Source organism: Catharus ustulatus, chromosome 2 (assembly GCF_009819885.2).
Source record: "Catharus ustulatus isolate bCatUst1 chromosome 2, bCatUst1.pri.v2, whole genome shotgun sequence".
Taxonomy (NCBI): domain Eukaryota; kingdom Metazoa; phylum Chordata; class Aves; order Passeriformes; family Turdidae; genus Catharus; species Catharus ustulatus.
In genome coordinates, this window is record NC_046222.1 from 121,748,739 (window position 1) to 121,765,099 (window position 16,361).

Genomic DNA, 16,361 nt, shown 5'->3' on the forward strand with positions numbered 1-16,361 from the left:
TGTTTGATTTAATTATATTATTACTGATATGTGTGTTTTGCTAGATTCATTGGTGAAGAGAGTTATAGCCAGTTTAAAGGTTCTTTACTTAGTGTAGGTGATGCCTAGAGGAGCTGGAACAGAGCATAGACAGAGTTAAGAAGAATAAAATAGATATTTATTGAGGGGTCTTCAAAGGCCACACCCTGGCAGTTCCAGTGCCACAATCATGGCCCTGTCCAGATGGCTTCAAGATGGAACCAAAAGAGGGCTTGATCACAAGATCTCACATTTTTATAGGTTTTAATCCATTTGCCTACAGAATTAATACCCTCAAATCATGAATTTTCATCCTCCTTGCTTGCCCACCCTCCTCTTTCCACATCGTTTATGCTTAGAGCCTGAAGTTTGAAGAGGTTGTCCTTGAGTCCCCCCTTGAGCTGGAATAGGAAAAGATCCTAGTGACCCTTAATATAAAACTAAGAGCTGCACACCCAAGCAGAACAGAAAAACTTAAAACTTGAGGCATCATAGTTTGTTTTTTGAAGGGAGGGGGAGCTGACTGAGCAGCACAGGGTTTGTGTTATCACTCACAGTGTTCTCCCCTGCACTCAGCATACCAAAGCAGGATAAAGAGGGGATTATTTTGCACTGGTGCAGTGGGCAGCTATTCCCTTGCCTGGCTGACTGTGTGCTGTGTGGCCCCTGCAGACCCCACGCTGTGGAGCACTGACCACGTGCGCCAGTGGCTGGAGTGGGCGGTCAAGGAGTACGGGCTGCCGGACGTGGACATCCTGCTCTTCCAGAACATCGACGGCAAGGAGCTCTGCAAGATGACCAAGGATGACTTCCAGAGGCTCACCCCCAGCTACAATGCAGACATCCTCCTGTCACACCTACACTACCTCAGAGAGAGTAAGCTGGTCCTGCAGTCAGTCCTAGATTTGTTGCTGTTGATGATTGGGTTTCCAAGTGTCTGTTGGAAATGTTGCCATTCCTGAGAGCATTACAACCCAAATCCTGTTGAGTTCCATGGAGAGATTCCCATTAATTTCACTCATGTTTATCAAAGAGAAGGATTAGGGGTTCTTTCTGTGTATTCATCTCAGAGAAAAATGGAGTTGAAGCTCAGCATATTCAGCAGGAGGAAAAATCACATGGGGTTCAGTGCTAATGTTTTTTCTGGTCACATACTCATTTCTTTCCATTTTAACTAAATGAGAGTGCAAACATTGATTCATAAAGTGAATTCCAGGCATGATTCTAAGGACAGGCAGTAGTTTGCTGTGCTCTGGGTAGGATTGGGAAGACTCAACTGAATTAAATTTTAAAAAATCTGTAAATTCATGGAAAAAAGGAACAGTCCCTGGAGTCCAAATGCAAATTAGTTGTAATGCATGGCTAGAATTTCAGTGGGAAAAAAGGAACTAGGGCTCACCTGGATTGAGGGCTTTCACTTAAGCTTGAGGAAAATTTGCTTCAGTTTAAAGAAGTTAAAATGAACATGGTTTTTGGAGAAAAAACCACCCAGCATTGCAACACCAGTGCGTGCAGTCTCCTCCACACGCACACTGCCAATAACCAGCCAGAAATTTTGTGCATTCATGACAATAAATTATGAAAGTGGATAAATGAATGCCCTAATTTACCCTGTAGCCCACACACCTCCCTCCAAACTGCAGGCTGTTGATAGACTGACATTCAGGCAATCCTGTCAGGGGAAAATATGGTTTAAAAAGATAATTCACGATTTTTTTTACATTTTGGTGTTGCTTTTTGTTTTGTTTTGTAGCTCCTCTTCCACATTTGACTTCAGATGATGTTGATAAGGCCTTACAAAACTCTCCACGGTTAATGCATGCTAGAAACACAGGTAATGCTGGCACTGCTCCCACTGCTGTAGGTCATCTTCTAAAAGCACAGGATTCCTTCCCATGGGCTGCTTGCTAAAAAAATGGAAGTGGTAAATCAGGAGGGAGGCAAGAGAATCCCCTCCCTGCTGTCTGTGTGTTTTCTGCACAGGCACACAGAAAAGGTGAGACCATGCAGGGCCAGGTGGTGCAAAAATGGTGCAAAAATTCCTTGTGTCCTGTGAGAGGATGGGGTCCCTGACACAGCATAAAACTGCAGGTTTGGGGCCTTTTACCTGAGGATTTTTTTGGTCCTTCTGTCCATTTTACTGTCAGATCTACTCCATGGATCCCTAGAAGTTTCCTGGAGGTCAGAAGTGCTTTGAGCTCTGGGGAATGGGGATACCTCCCCTCCCATGAGCTAAATGTGGTGGAAATCAATAAAATTGCTCTTTAGGCAGTTAGCTCATCTCATTTCCTACCTGCTGTGGGACTTGAGCTGGGAATTCCACTAAGTCTGATGTTGAAATCACCACTAAGTCTGATCTGAACTTAAAATTATTTTTGTTGATATTCACCCTTCTGTTAATTGGGCCCAGGAAAGTGTTGAGTGTAGGCAGGAGGATGACACATGCCTCATCTGTCTTTCAGTATGCAACTTAAAATATTTATGACAAAAATTCAGAATCTATTTTAACATGCTCTAACAGTTGTGCAACAGAGGATGGCATGGAATTGTACAAATAATGTGGTTTTTATCCCTACAAAAGACGTTTGGAATATTGCATGATCATGCCTGAGGGTGTTAGTTACCTACAGTGACCAGAAATAACAACTCTCTATGAGAAAGGAAAAAGATAATACAAAGGATGGTGCAAAAGAAAAAGAAAACAAAACTTGGATTGCAATGCTTCTTTCTTATTTTATTTTGTTTTTCACTCTGAGTGAGTTTCACAGCAAAGTTCACTGGATTAGAAGATCTTTCTGAGATCTGAGATCAGAGGTTTGCCACTGATCATAGTGGCAAACAAAGTCTTGCTGTGGGCTCTAGGCCTGCTGCAAACCCCACCAAAGGCAACAAAATTTTTTCCATTTACTTTGATGTGGTTTGGAATAAGATTTAAGTCCTTTTTAAAAATAGATAGACTTGATGGTCTTTTCCATCTCTGGTTTTAGAGATTCTAATTTGCCAAGCAGCTTCCACTTACAGATATCCAAGTGTTGTTCAGCAGTTCTGTGTGTTATCTTTTTCTCTATGTGTGCACTGACAATGGTATTCTGAAATTAATTTCACCAAAATGAGATTATCTGTCATTGGAGAGTGTGGATAATGTCATGCTGATCATCAGAATATGGGAAATTAGTTGCTCAGTTTTCAGTGGACCACAAAAGAGTTGGAAAAAGTTTTTGCAATCAGCAGTAAGTGACCTTTTTGATGTTCCTGGAGAGGGTCATCAGAAGTCCATTGGTGTAGTCAGAGCAATTTCAGTGCCTGAGAAAAGGGAGATTCCATTTCCTACATCAAGCTCAATATTTCTGGTTTTTTCACTTTGGGGAAGATTGATGAGATATCTGAGGGTCTGACCCAAAAGTCTCTGTTGAAAATGTGAACCTCTCTGGGAATGCTCTAATGAAGGCAAAGAGGTTTTATTTCAGGGGACACAAAGCCACATTCCCAGGTGGAGGTGGTTGTGGAAGAAGGGATTTCCTGACCTTGACTGTCTCCTTCTTAAAACAGATTTTGCACAGACTTTTATCCAGTGATTTGAATGGATTTACACAGATGTAAATATTATTGGAATGAACTTTTATACTTAAGAGTCCAAAGGCAGAAATTAGTTATTCAGAGTCTTCATTCATTCACTCTACAGGAGGGGAAATATTGGTGGATGTAGGGACTGTGGAAATGAATCTTTAGGTGTTATGTCCTCTTCTCTCTCTTCAGGAGGTGCCACTTTTATTTTTCCAAACACATCAGTTTATCCAGAAGCAACACAAAGAATTGCAACCAGGCCAGGTATGAACAATGACCACTTCTTGTGTGCTGTGATCTACCTCATTTCATCTCTTGAAATATCTCATTCTTTTTCTCCTTCAACTCCCTTTTCATAAATAACAGGCTCTATTTTGAACACACACATTATATGCTTATATCACATATATTTGTGTCTATATAATTGTGTAGAGTGAAAGAATTAAATAGAACAGTTTAATAAGTCCATTTCTTCCACAAATCTCTGAAGCAATTGTATTAACTTTTTAAAGCACCAGGGAATCAGAAACCTGAGCTCTGTTCACTGGTTCTGTAGCACTGTCCCAGCTCAGTCACTTGTCAATGCCCTTCAGCTCTCTGTTTGTAAAATGAGGCTAAAATTCCATTTTATTTGAAGTCTGTTGAGGAAAAACACTCTAAAAATGCAGGATACATGCTTCTCCTGCTATCTACATTTTATTTATGTTTGAGGCAAGCAGAACCCACAACAATCTGATAGTGAGTTTAAGAGTCTTAAGTAAAACCAAAACATAAGGAAGTTCTTAAGGCTCAAAATTTTGAAACCTGTGAAAGTTTTATGGATGTGCTGATTTGTGAAAGGCTAATGGGAATAATTAAAGAAGGTGAGGACGTGGCTATGAAGCCAAAGATTTTCTTTTTATCACCCTTCACCACAAAAAATGCTGGGAAAATGCCTAACCTGGACATTTGCTTTTCCAATAATGAGTGCAGAGTATGGTGGGACATCAAGAGGAACTGCAGCAAATACTGAATTTAAAGGACATCCATTACTGAGCCAGAGGCAAAAATCCAAGTGCTCTGAAGGGACATGCACTGGAATTGGCTGAGCTCTGGTGAAAAGATACGTTGGCAAATTAAAAATTTGTGCTTTAGGGTACAGTCCAGGAGGGTACATATTATTTTATATATTATTTTATATAGCCTTGTATACATGTACATATACATGTCAGTAAATTTGGTAATTAGAAAAGAAGGAAAAGCAAACAGCTACCACACTATTACATCAACAAATTCAACTTGTTTGGATCCTTAGAAATCAAACTCTGCTGGATTTGTTTGTTTATATTAATGGCTGAAAAAGGAACTGCTGATCCAATGCATACATTTGGCTTTCATAATGCATTCACCAAAATGCCCCACAACTATTTGCAATAGAATTTCAATCAGTGTGTCATAAGAAACAAATTAAGAACTGGCTAATTAGCCTGTCACCAGTAATGGGCATTTAAGTGGAGTTGGGATTGTTCAGCCTGGACAGGAGAAGCTTTGGACTGATTGAATTGTGACCTGAAGGAGCTGCAGGAAAGATGGGGACAATTCCCGAGGGGTGGAGGGACAGGACACAGGGAATGGCTTTGAACTGCCAGAGGGCAGGGCTAAGTGGAAATTTGGGCAGGAATTGATCCCTGGGAGGGGCTGGGATGGAATTCCCAGATTTGCTGTGGCTGCCCCTGGATCCCTGGAATGTTCAGTTCCAGGTTGGACACTGGGGCTGGAGCAGCCTGGGACAGTGGGAGGTGTCCCTGCCATGGCTGGGGTGGGATGAGATGATCTTTAAGGTCCCTTCCAACCCAAACCACTCCATGATTTTATGATTTTGTTGTTAGTTAAACCCAGAGATTCCTCTACAGGATTCCTGTTCAGGTACCCAGGAAATTCATTAGGGAGAAACAACTTGATAAATGCAGCACAAGGCACAAGTTATTTGCATTTTTTATTTGCACAAGTTATTTGCGTGTCTTACTGATTCCAAATTAGCCCCCTTCACTCATGAAGGAACAACTTAACACAGTCATCATTATTTATGGCACAGTGACAGCCACTGCTCTGCTCAGAGCCAAAGTGAAAAATGTGAACAAATGAAGAACCACAGTGGAGAATCCCATGGGAAATGTGGCTGTGCCATTAAATACCCCTTGCATGGAAAGCTGTGTCAATCATCCCTTATCAAAAAAGCTCTTTGCAGAGTTTGGAGGTGCTGGGAAAGCCATGGGAGTATGGAGAAATCTTTGGAGCATGTTGAGAGATACAGAGGTTTGAAATTGTTCAAATCAGGGTCTGGGGTTGAGGAAACGTGATATAATTATCAAAATAAAGTGTCACAGAGCACCTGCTTAGTGTCAGTGTGAGGAGAAGGGATATTCCAAATCAATTAAACATTTTCATGGAGCATTAAACCAGATTGGGGCACTCAGGAGCTCTCAGGGACACTGGGGAATGCCAGCACAAATAGGGATGAGAAGACAAAGCAGAACTATAGAAACAATCACAAGCATAAATCCAGAGACCTCAAACTCTCAGAAATTCCCAGTAGAAGTGAACAACCAGAGGGACCTGATGTCCTGCAGGAAAAACTGTGCCAATGGAGAGGATTTCAGGCAAAGGCTGGAATCAGTCTATTTTCCACTGGACTTGAAAGAAAATCAGATTTTTTTTTGTTCCCAAAGTCTATGACTTCCATATTTGTTTCATCCTGTGTGTGATGGAAAAAATAAAATGTTATTTTTATCTAGAGGAAAAGGTCCTAAACCAGATATAAGACATGGTGAGCTCCTGCATTGCAGCATTTTTATCTAACTCACATTTAAAATGGCACTTAGGGAACAGAATGCTTTGTGCCAACATCTTTCTGCATTCACACAATTGCTTGTGGGATTGCAGTTTAGTTTTAGGGTGTCTCTGTTCTTCTGTGCAGAGCTGCACATTTTCTGCAAAGAACTGTAGTGATTTTGGAAGTATTGTTTTATTTTATCTTTTGCAATTGAAAGTTGGCGGACGCCTTCAAAGTCAGAATTTTTATTCAGAGAAAAAAAGTGGTTTTCGGAGAAATTCAGTTTTCTTTCAGGAAACTGTTTTGTTGGCTTATTCTGTGGCTTTCCTTTGAGTTAAATGTCACATTTCAAGCAGACTGCAGAGAAGCTTTCCCATAACAAAGCACTGTTCATGTGAGAGCAAAAGCAGACCCTGGGGACAGCAACTTGATGACATGAAAAAGGTCAAAAATGAGGAGTGGGGGGAATAAATAATGTTCAGTGGGAATCAGCCAAATCCTGGGGTGCAGCTCTGGAGAGATTAATTAAGCACTGCCATTGTTAAGGCACTACAATAGAAAATGGGAAATGAGCAGGGCTTGCAGTGCAAGGGAGGATTTCTCCAGTCACCTTTACAACAGAACATGAGGTTTCAGTGGCAGTAACACAATGAGGCTCTCAGGAGCTCAGGGACACCTGGCTGGGGTTTGTCTCACCAAGCAGGAGCATTCCCATCAGGGATCTGTCTGAGATAAGGACATGCTGTGCTGATTTCTCATGGACAAGAACAGATCTGCTTATCTGGGATAACAGCGTGTTTATCAAGGCTGCTGCTGAACCAAGCATGGAGCTGGAATTTTGCTCTATTTCCAGAAAAGCTGATAATGTGATTTTTCTCTTCATGGAGAGGGTGTAGTCAAAAGATCCTCTTGTGATGTGATGAGTTAAAAAGCAAAACATTTTTGTCACAGGATTCAGTTTGTACCAAGAGTGTTTCAAGTGCCACCAAGGACAAGCACACACAGCAGCTCCCAATCCTCTCAGGGCACAGGTGTCTGATGAATTTGGGAACCAAAAATAGGGAGAGGAGAGGAGAGGAGAGGAGAGGAGAGGAGAGGAGAGGAGAGGAGAGGAGAGGAGAGGAGAGGAGAGGAGAGGAGAGGAGAGGAGAGGAGAGGAGAGGAGAGGAGAGGAGAGGAGAGGAGAGGAGAGGAGAGGAGAGGAGAGGAGAGGAGAGGAGAGGAGAGGAGAGGAGAGGAGCGGAGAGGGAAAGAAAGAAAAAGAAAGAAAGAAAGAAAGAAAGAAAGAGAAAGAAAGAAAGAGAAAGAAAGAAAGAAAGAAAGAAAGAAAAGAAAGAAAGAAAGAAAGAAAGAAAGAAAGAAAGAAAGAAAGAAAGAAAGAGAAAGAAAGAAAGAGAAAGAAAGAAAGAAAGAAAGAAAGAAAGAAAGAAAGAAAAAAGGAGAAAGAAGAGAAGAAAGGAGAAGAGATTGTGGGTGGTATTGTGGTTGGGACAATGTCTTTGTGGGCAGGGAGTGGAAAAATTGGATAGAAAAAATAGGTTGCTTATGTCACCAGAACCTGCCTGGCAAGGGAATCTAGAGAGGAGATGGAGAAGCTGCCATGGAGAAGGGAACTGGCCAGGCAAGGCAGGACTGCACAAAATACCTTCAAACCCCCCACAACTGTACAGACAGAACTCAGAACCCACTGGAATAAACACCAGAGTAGTTCTGGATGTCTTTTGCCAGATGGCAAAATCTCTAATTGAGCAGCAGTGTGGATCTCAGCCTGAGCAGGACATCTGCAGGTCACAATGACTCCTGTTCTGCTCAGAGATGAGCACCTGTAAAATTCACATTATTTTCTCTGAAACTGTGGAATAGTTCTCAAGAAATCAGGGATACAAGGTGATCCACTATGAAAATCCAGTACAAAAATCAGTTGCAAATCTCAGCAAAAGCAAATGTTTTGAAGTGTAGGATTCTGGGAGGTGGCAGTGCCAAACAGACTAAATAAATTAAAGGCAATTTGGTTGTACATTTTACATGACACTTTATTTCCATGCAATGCTGTTTTTCCCAGTGCTTGGAAATGGGCAGACACATCTGCCTTGCACAGAGCCAGTGTGGGGCTGTTTCTTTGCTTTCTAACTGGTTTCATTTCCAAACATGAATTCTGAAATAAAGCACAAGCAGTGTTGATAGTCAAGACATCTGCACCAACTTAGTTCCACCAGGTGGGCACTGCTACCTTCCTGAGATCCTGGAAGTCACATAAGTCTCTGATTTTGGAAGTAATTTTAGCTAATGTGTTAAAGTCAGCCGTGGAAAAGCACAGGAAACTGCAAAGTTTTCTAAGGGTAAACCAAACATTTGAATTTACTGCATTTGCTTTATAAAGAAAGCTTTTATGGTTTAGTTTTTTTTCATTTTTTTTAATATGCTAAAGCACTGAAATAAAATAGAAGTAATAAGTAAATGAAAGGGAAATGAAAATTTAGATGTGCAAATTTAAGGAGCTTGTCCCAACAAGCAGAAAGGAATAAATCAACTAAAGCCTGTCTTCTTAAAAAGAAATACTGTTAGATGCTGAATTTGGGAGAGTTTATAAAATGAACTCTTTGGGGACTTTCCCTGTGAGATTCTAGCACAGATTATTCATGATGTCAGTGTGTGCCAGCCCTTGGTGTCCTGTGCTGAGGAAGGGCACTGAAGGGAGTGCCCTGAACCTTTGGAAGTGATGAACTCTGTGTTGTCCCTCAAGATTCTTTGCACCACCTATTTCAGTGCAGCTCAGACTTCTGACAACAGCAGGCACCTCTGCAGGGCAGTGCAGAGCACAGCTGTTGTTTTTAGAGACAATAAAGAAGATAAAGGTTTTCACAAAGAATCCCCTGCCTCAATCAATAATTTTCCAAATCCTGACTCCTCCCAAACGTTCTCTTTTTGGACATCACCACTTTAGGCCATATCTGCATAAATAAGTGTCTTTTTTTCTTCACAGATTTGCCTTATGAGCAAGCCAGGAGATCAGCATGGACGAGTCACAGCCACCCCAGCCCTCAGTCAAAAGGTAAAAGCATCTGCACAGCTGGGGAAACGTGGGTTAGACTCCAGAGGGAATTACAGGAGCTCTAGAAGGGTTTTATCCATGCATTTTTGGAAAGTAAATTGTATAGGCAATCCTGGGAGGTGTCACTGGGCAGCCACATCCTTAAGCTCATCAACTCCATCACCACAGAGCTTTAAAAAGCTTTTTGTGAGCTTTAAATCCTGTTGTGCCCATCCTGGAGCAGAGGGCAGCAGGAGTTCCAGGCCTGGGGAACCTCTCATAGGTTTGGTGAGCAACTTCCTAACTGGAAAAATAACTACATGGATTTTTTTTTTTTTCATTTTCAGCTACTCAGCCATCATCCTCAACAGTTCCCAAAACAGAAGACCAGCGTCCTCAGTTAGGTGGGTGTCATTTGGTTTGAATTCTGCTGGGTTTGGTGAATATGATGAGAAGGGCAGCCAAACTGCACAGTGTGGTTCAGACCAATCCAGCTGGAGACCACCAGAACCCCAGATGTGAATGGGGTTTGCTTTGCAGCTGGATTTGGGATGAATGCAATGTTTAATGGCAGTGACAACCTTCCAGACCAACAATGCTATTAAAAAAAAAATCTATCTGCATTTTGGGTGCAAAGGTGGAAGGTAGAAATGTCAAAAGACCCCAGTAGTTGAGATGCCACCAGCTGAAAAATGTGCATGAGCCAAAAAAAAAAAAGAAGAAAAAAAAAAAAAAGGAATGGATTACAGCCTACAGAAACTTATTTGAATTTGGCTTCTGAAGCACAACAGAAACATTAGAGGGATTCTCAGTCTGTTGGAAAACCAAGGAGAAAGCAGAAGTTTATGGGTTTCTAGAGTAGTGGTTTAGCAAAATGGGTGCCTTTTGTGTTTTCAGCAAATCCATGGGGTGGGACCTAATCCCTTCCTGCAAATTCAGCTGTATTTTGGACAGGTAGCTGGAGAGCACTACAAAGGTCCTGACTCAGTCATGGCTTTTGTTAACAGCAAAAGGTTAGAAGGAGGAAATAAAAGAGATTTAGGGGATATTCTTAGCCCAGAAGACTCTGAGCCAGTTTTTATCACGTGGATTTTAAATCATTATTCTGGTTTTTGTTATAGCTAAACAAGACTGTGCATGACTAGATCTCATTAACTTATGCACAGACTGCCTGGGAAGTATTACACTGATTTTTGCCCAAACAGTATTTTATCTAATCTGGCCTTCCAACCATGAGAAACTTCCTAGAAATACACCAATGATTTATATAAGTCCTGAGGACCTTTTAGTGGCTGTGTGTGAGCTGCACAGATTATTTAAATGTGTAAGGAATGTAACCTGATTGTCTTCTTGGCTGTAAAAGCCACAGGGTCACTCAGTGCTTGCAGCCCTTCTCTTTGGCTTTGGTCCTGCTGTCACTGCCCTCCTTTTTTCCCTGTTGGATTTCAGGCCAAAGTAAGTTTTCATTTCCAGAGGGAAATACTGAGATGCTACAGACATTGTAAGGGACAGAGGATCTTCTGAAAACCCCAGTTGCATGGTTAATCCAGTGACAAAAGAGAATCACAGAATCACTGAGGTTGGAAAAGCCCTCCAAGGTCATCAAGTCCCAGCTGTGCCCATCCCCACCTTGTCCCCAACCCAGAGCACTGAGTACCACCTCCAGGGATGGGGGGTTCCACCACCAGAATGCTTCATAACAAAATTTGCATTCTCAATACATGCCTCTGCACATTAATTTGCACAAAAAGCAAATGTGTATCCTTGCACACCAGGTTTGAAAGGAAAACGTGCAAATACTGCCATGCAGAGGGAGAAAATTGCTTAGGTGTTGGACCTGCTGCCCCATCAGGCAGTGCACACTTCCCCTTACAAGGCTCAGAAATAATACCTAAAATATTTGACATCGCTGTTGCAGGATTTTTAATCTTTCTTTTGCAATTTTGTAGATCCCTATCAGATTCTTGGACCGACCAGCAGCCGACTTGCAAATCCAGGTGAGAAGGGATTTTGCTGATTTAGGAGGCTTTCCTTTCTTTCACTGCTGAGTGTCCCCACTTCAGCTTTAAGACCAGACCTGGAAGGGGATGTCCCTGATTTTCCCACTCTTCAGCATGGCTCAGGGGGGTGCTGATGGTACCCAGTGTGTTGCAGAATTTCTGAATTACACAAGGGTGTAATTACACAAGGGTGTAAGGGACTGAGGAATTTGGAATCATTAAAGTTGGAAAGGACCTCCAAAGAGTCCAGCCTTTGAGGCTGGAGTTCTCTTCAGTTGCCTGAACATCAGGATTTGGTTAAGGGGTATGAGAGAACCCCTCTGGTCTCCAGTTACACCTCCAGGAGGGTACAAATCTTTTAACCACTCTTTATCAGTTATGTCCCAGATTCTGTTAATACACAGCACAGTATCATACTGGCCTTGATGAATACAAAACTTCAGGATGAATAACCCAGCAGAAATACATAGGAAAAAGAAAACAAAAAAGAGGAAAGTATATTTGCAAATATTAACTGGGTTAAATACTTCAGCAATGTTCACCCACCTCCAGAAGGCAATGGGGTGCATTGTGGATAGGGATGTGTAGCTTAGAAGACAAACCAGAGACTCACAGAATCACTCAGGTTGGAAAACACCTCAAGGATCATCGGGTGCAGCATGGACCAGCATGTTTTTTGCTAAAGACAAGGGATCTCTGGGTGATTTAGTAGCTCTGAATTGCTCCAAGTCCATGGGACGTGCTGTGGCTGTACAGCACCATGACCAACACCACAGCCCACCACAGTGGAGTGACACTCTGTGTTCCACTTGTGTCCCTTGCCTAGACAGCCCCAACATTCCTAGTTCCTCACAGATCTCCTCAGCCCTCATGACAGTGGTTCTTTTTTACTTTTGACAACAATCTTAGGGCTTTTCAAGGCCTGACATTGCCAAAATGTTTCCTTTCCTTTCTCCCAAGTGACATCTAGCACAGTTCTCTAGATTAGCTGACTCTAAACAGTTTTGTGTGGCAGAGGAAAATAATTAAGTAAGTGTTAAGAATAGGATTTTCCAAATGGCCTGAGGTGGTGGGGGTTTACAGGCAGCACTGGTCTTGGCTGGAAGTGGGGGCCTACATCCCTTTAATTTGGTCATAAATCATGGCTTGCCAAATTTTATCAAGTGTCCATTTGGTTGACTTCATCACTGTGGATGACACTAACACGATCTGGATTGGGATGCTTTTTTAACATTTGGATATGGAATTCCTCCACGCCGTCATTGCCGTGCTTTAACATGTTTTTTGTGTTTATAAATTGGTGGAATTACTCTCTCATTAAAAGGAAATTGACAGCAACCATTTATTTTCATAGGACTATATATTACATTTGGAAGGCAAGTGTTTATGTTAGAACATATGTTGGATTGCTTATTCAAAAATTTGTGTTTTGTCCAGTGCTGAACTGTTTATTGATTTTCAAAGCCTAATCCTCTTGTTATGTTTCGTGTATTAAAACTTGCATGCCTTGCTCATACCATGGATTCTTTTGTTTGTTTGTTTATTTAATGCATGTTAATGGAACAGAAGAAATTCATTAAGGCCAGTTTGGATAAATACAATTTAAATGAATATGGGTTTCAGTTGCACTGAAGTATAAACTGCTAATGGGTTTCAGATGCTGCTCTAGCTCGATATTGTAATTGCTACTATAAGCTTTCTAAAGAAAAGCTTGTTTATTGTACCCACAGAGCTGGTTTGGATAAAAAAAAAGAAAGAAACCCAACCGATTCCTGGTCAGAGACGTAGTTCAGAGTTAGCACATCCAGGCTGGTTGGCAAATTGTGCTGACACCGTGCTTGTGAAACAGATTGCATCGCAAGCTGCTTCAGCTGCATTTTGCATCATTTCAGTGTTGCTTTGTTAAGAAATGCTAAGCTTCTAACATGACTATCAGTGGCAAGGCCCTTTGAAATCTTCTTGCACTTGTCTAAAATGGACACATTTTGTCGCCCTGCCTTACTTTCGCAAAGTTTGCAGCAGACTATTTTCTTTTTGTGGTGGAATTGGCAGAGAGCGAGAAAAATACAACAGCAACATTTTACATCTTAATGTAAAATAATCATTTTAACTCCCTTGGAGCAGAATGATGACAAGGATGCATTTTATGGACCTTTTCACTGTTCTTGCAATTGTTTTGCCCTCTGGTTGTATGCAGTGCAACAGCAAGCTAATAAGTTTCCGTTCTGCATTTCCCCAAATGCTGCAAAGGGATGATATGGTTTGGTACGGCCCCAGCTTGCTCTAAACTTCTCCATTTTGTGTGGGCTCATTCCATAGCAGGGAACACTTAGTTGCAACATAATGGTGTGAGAACAAGCAGAGTGTTACGCAATGAAAGCTGTTTGTGCTGAACTTTAGAGATTAGTTTCCTAAATGAGCGCTGTATTATTTCCCCATCAATTGTCTGCGCTGAATGACATTAGGTAACAATTAAATCTCCATGGAATGGCATTCTGCCACTCACATGAGGGAAAACACGACACATTGCAATTATCCCTGCTCTTTAGGGTTTCGTGACACCGTCCTGGGAGAAGGGGGGACTGGTTAGTAGAAAGAATTAGGAGCCAACAGCACAGCATTTCCTAATGGGATCCTCTGGGAGAGCCGGCAGGATTGATGCCTTGCCATTGTAACATTCCCGCTGTGTTCCTCCCTGCAGGCAGCGGGCAGATCCAGCTGTGGCAGTTCCTGCTGGAGCTGCTGTCGGACAGCTCCAACTCCAACTGCATCACCTGGGAGGGCACCAACGGCGAGTTCAAGATGACGGACCCCGACGAGGTGGCGCGGCGCTGGGGCGAGCGCAAGAGCAAGCCCAACATGAACTACGACAAGCTCAGCCGCGCCCTGCGCTACTACTACGACAAGAACATCATGACCAAGGTGCACGGCAAGCGCTACGCCTACAAATTCGACTTCCACGGCATCGCCCAGGCGCTGCAGCCTCACCCCCCGGAGTCCTCCATGTACAAATACCCGTCGGACCTGCCCTACATGAGCTCCTACCACGCGCACCCGCAGAAGATGAACTTTGTGGCTCCCCACCCCCCTGCTTTGCCCGTGACATCTTCCAGCTTTTTTGCTGCCCCAAATCCCTACTGGAATTCGCCCACTGGAGGGATATACCCCAACACCAGGCTGCCAGCTGCTCATATGCCTTCTCATCTTGGCACCTACTACTAAGTGGGGTGGGGGAAATAAACACCAGGCAAAAAGCAAAGGCGCTTCTCACTGGGGTTCGGTCGCTGAGGAGTCGCAATGAACTCTGTTGGAGTACTCCTATTAAAAGTGCCTAAAGAGACAAGTGAAGGTTTGGCTGGGAAAAAAGAAACCCAAAACCACGTTAAAAATAGGTGTCAAAAAGACTTTTTTTGTAGTAGGGATTTAAAGGAAATATCCAAGAAGTATTAAGATACTAAAATGTAATGTATATGGGCATCGACTCTGTGGACCAAACAACAATAGACTATTGTAGGTAGAAGCATGAAATGATAAGGAGAACCTACGGAAGCTGGTGGTCTTAAAAAGTTGATAAGCTTGTGTGTAAAGTTTGATATCATGCTAGTGCAAAACTGGGACTATACTACAGCAATATAAGGATAAGTCTATAGTGACCTAACATACAGTATATGGATCGTTACAAAAGAGAAGGAAAAGGGAAAAAAAAGGGAAAAAAAAGCCTATCTGTATTTAAAAAATAGAAACATATCAGCAGAAGAGACTGGTTAGTGTGGAAGCTGATTTGGAGTAGGACAGCAGTGTTGTAGTTAAAATCAAACGAGATCCATTCATCAGCTACTCAAACTGTGAAGACAACCCAAACTTTCAGATTCCTTGACAGTTTTGCAGGAACCCTGAGCCAAACGTGGGCAATGAGAATGTGCTGGAGGGCAAGTGTATGATTGTAGGTCAGAGGCCTGCACCTGACAGAGGGAGCAGGAAGGAGAAGGAGGAGGATGAAGGTGGTGAGAAGGGGAGGAAAGAAACTTCTTGACCAATAGAGACTGAAAAGACTGAAAACTTTGTAGTGTTGGGACTATGAAGAAACACTTGTTTGGACTTGTGAAACATATTGCTCAGTATTATACCATTCCCAGTATTTCAGGAGGAACAGACTTGATTCAGTAGTAATAAAAAAAGGGAAAAGGGAAAAGCAGAAGAAGCGCGAAATCAGAATATGCATCTCTCTCTTTTTTTTTTTTAGGGGAAGAAAAAAAAAACCAAAACTGGAATTGTGTTTGATATTTAAAAGTTACCAGTTAGAACCTCATCATTACTAAGGGAGTTTGTTTTCTATTGGTTAGAGCAAGAGACAACCCCTGACTGCCAGAATCAGAAATCACCTGAGTATTTTTGTTAGGCGGGCGCCAGTTTTTCTTACCGAGTCGCGAACGCTGTGCGTTTGTCAGAATGAAGTATACAAGTTCAATGTTATTTTTTTTTTTCCTTTTTATATAATTATTATATAACTTATGCATTTATACACTACGAGTTGATCTCGGCCAACCAAAGACACACACACACACAAAAAAAAACCAAACAAAAAAAAAAAGGGACAATCCAAAAAAAACTATTGTGGCCTTGAATTTTAACTCTGTATGCTTAATGTTTACATTATGAACATATTAGTCCTTAGATTGCAGAATGTATGTAATAAAATAAGCTTGGCCTAGCATGGCAATTTCAGATTGACACTGTGGTTTGCATTTTTTGTGTGTCACGCCCATGCCAGATCTGCTACTCACCAGGTTAAAATAGTCCAGGTTTTTTGGGCTGTGAAAATGGAGGAGCAGACAGCCTGAGTGTAAAGTGCACAGGTGCTGTGTATCTTCTTTTCCAGACAGTTCTGCTGAAACACTTCCAGCCCTTCTTTAACAGTGCCTTGCCACCCCTGTGC

At 42.1% G+C, this 16,361-nt stretch overlaps 1 protein-coding gene across 4 annotated transcripts in view; it reads left to right on the forward strand.

The window, feature by feature from the left end:
• ERG (ETS transcription factor ERG) overlaps nucleotides 1–16,156 on the forward strand; it is a 135,196-nt gene extending 119,040 nt beyond the window's left edge. For 2 of the 4 annotated variants that reach the window (XM_033053525.1, XM_033053526.1), the window contains 7 exons: nucleotides 691–894; nucleotides 1,772–1,852; nucleotides 3,775–3,846; nucleotides 9,378–9,446; nucleotides 9,773–9,829; nucleotides 11,375–11,422; nucleotides 14,127–16,156. In XM_033053525.1, the coding sequence (XP_032909416.1) occupies nucleotides 691–894; nucleotides 1,772–1,852; nucleotides 3,775–3,846; nucleotides 9,378–9,446; nucleotides 9,773–9,829; nucleotides 11,375–11,422; nucleotides 14,127–14,647 (1,052 nt within the window). In that variant the 3' untranslated portion in view covers nucleotides 14,648–16,156. The remainder of the gene's footprint in view (nucleotides 1–690; nucleotides 895–1,771; nucleotides 1,853–3,774; nucleotides 3,847–9,377; nucleotides 9,447–9,772; nucleotides 9,830–11,374; nucleotides 11,423–14,126) is intronic. The other 2 variants (XM_033053527.1, XM_033053528.1) reach the window with 1 other exon arrangement.
• Nucleotides 16,157–16,361: the final 205 nt, after the last annotated feature.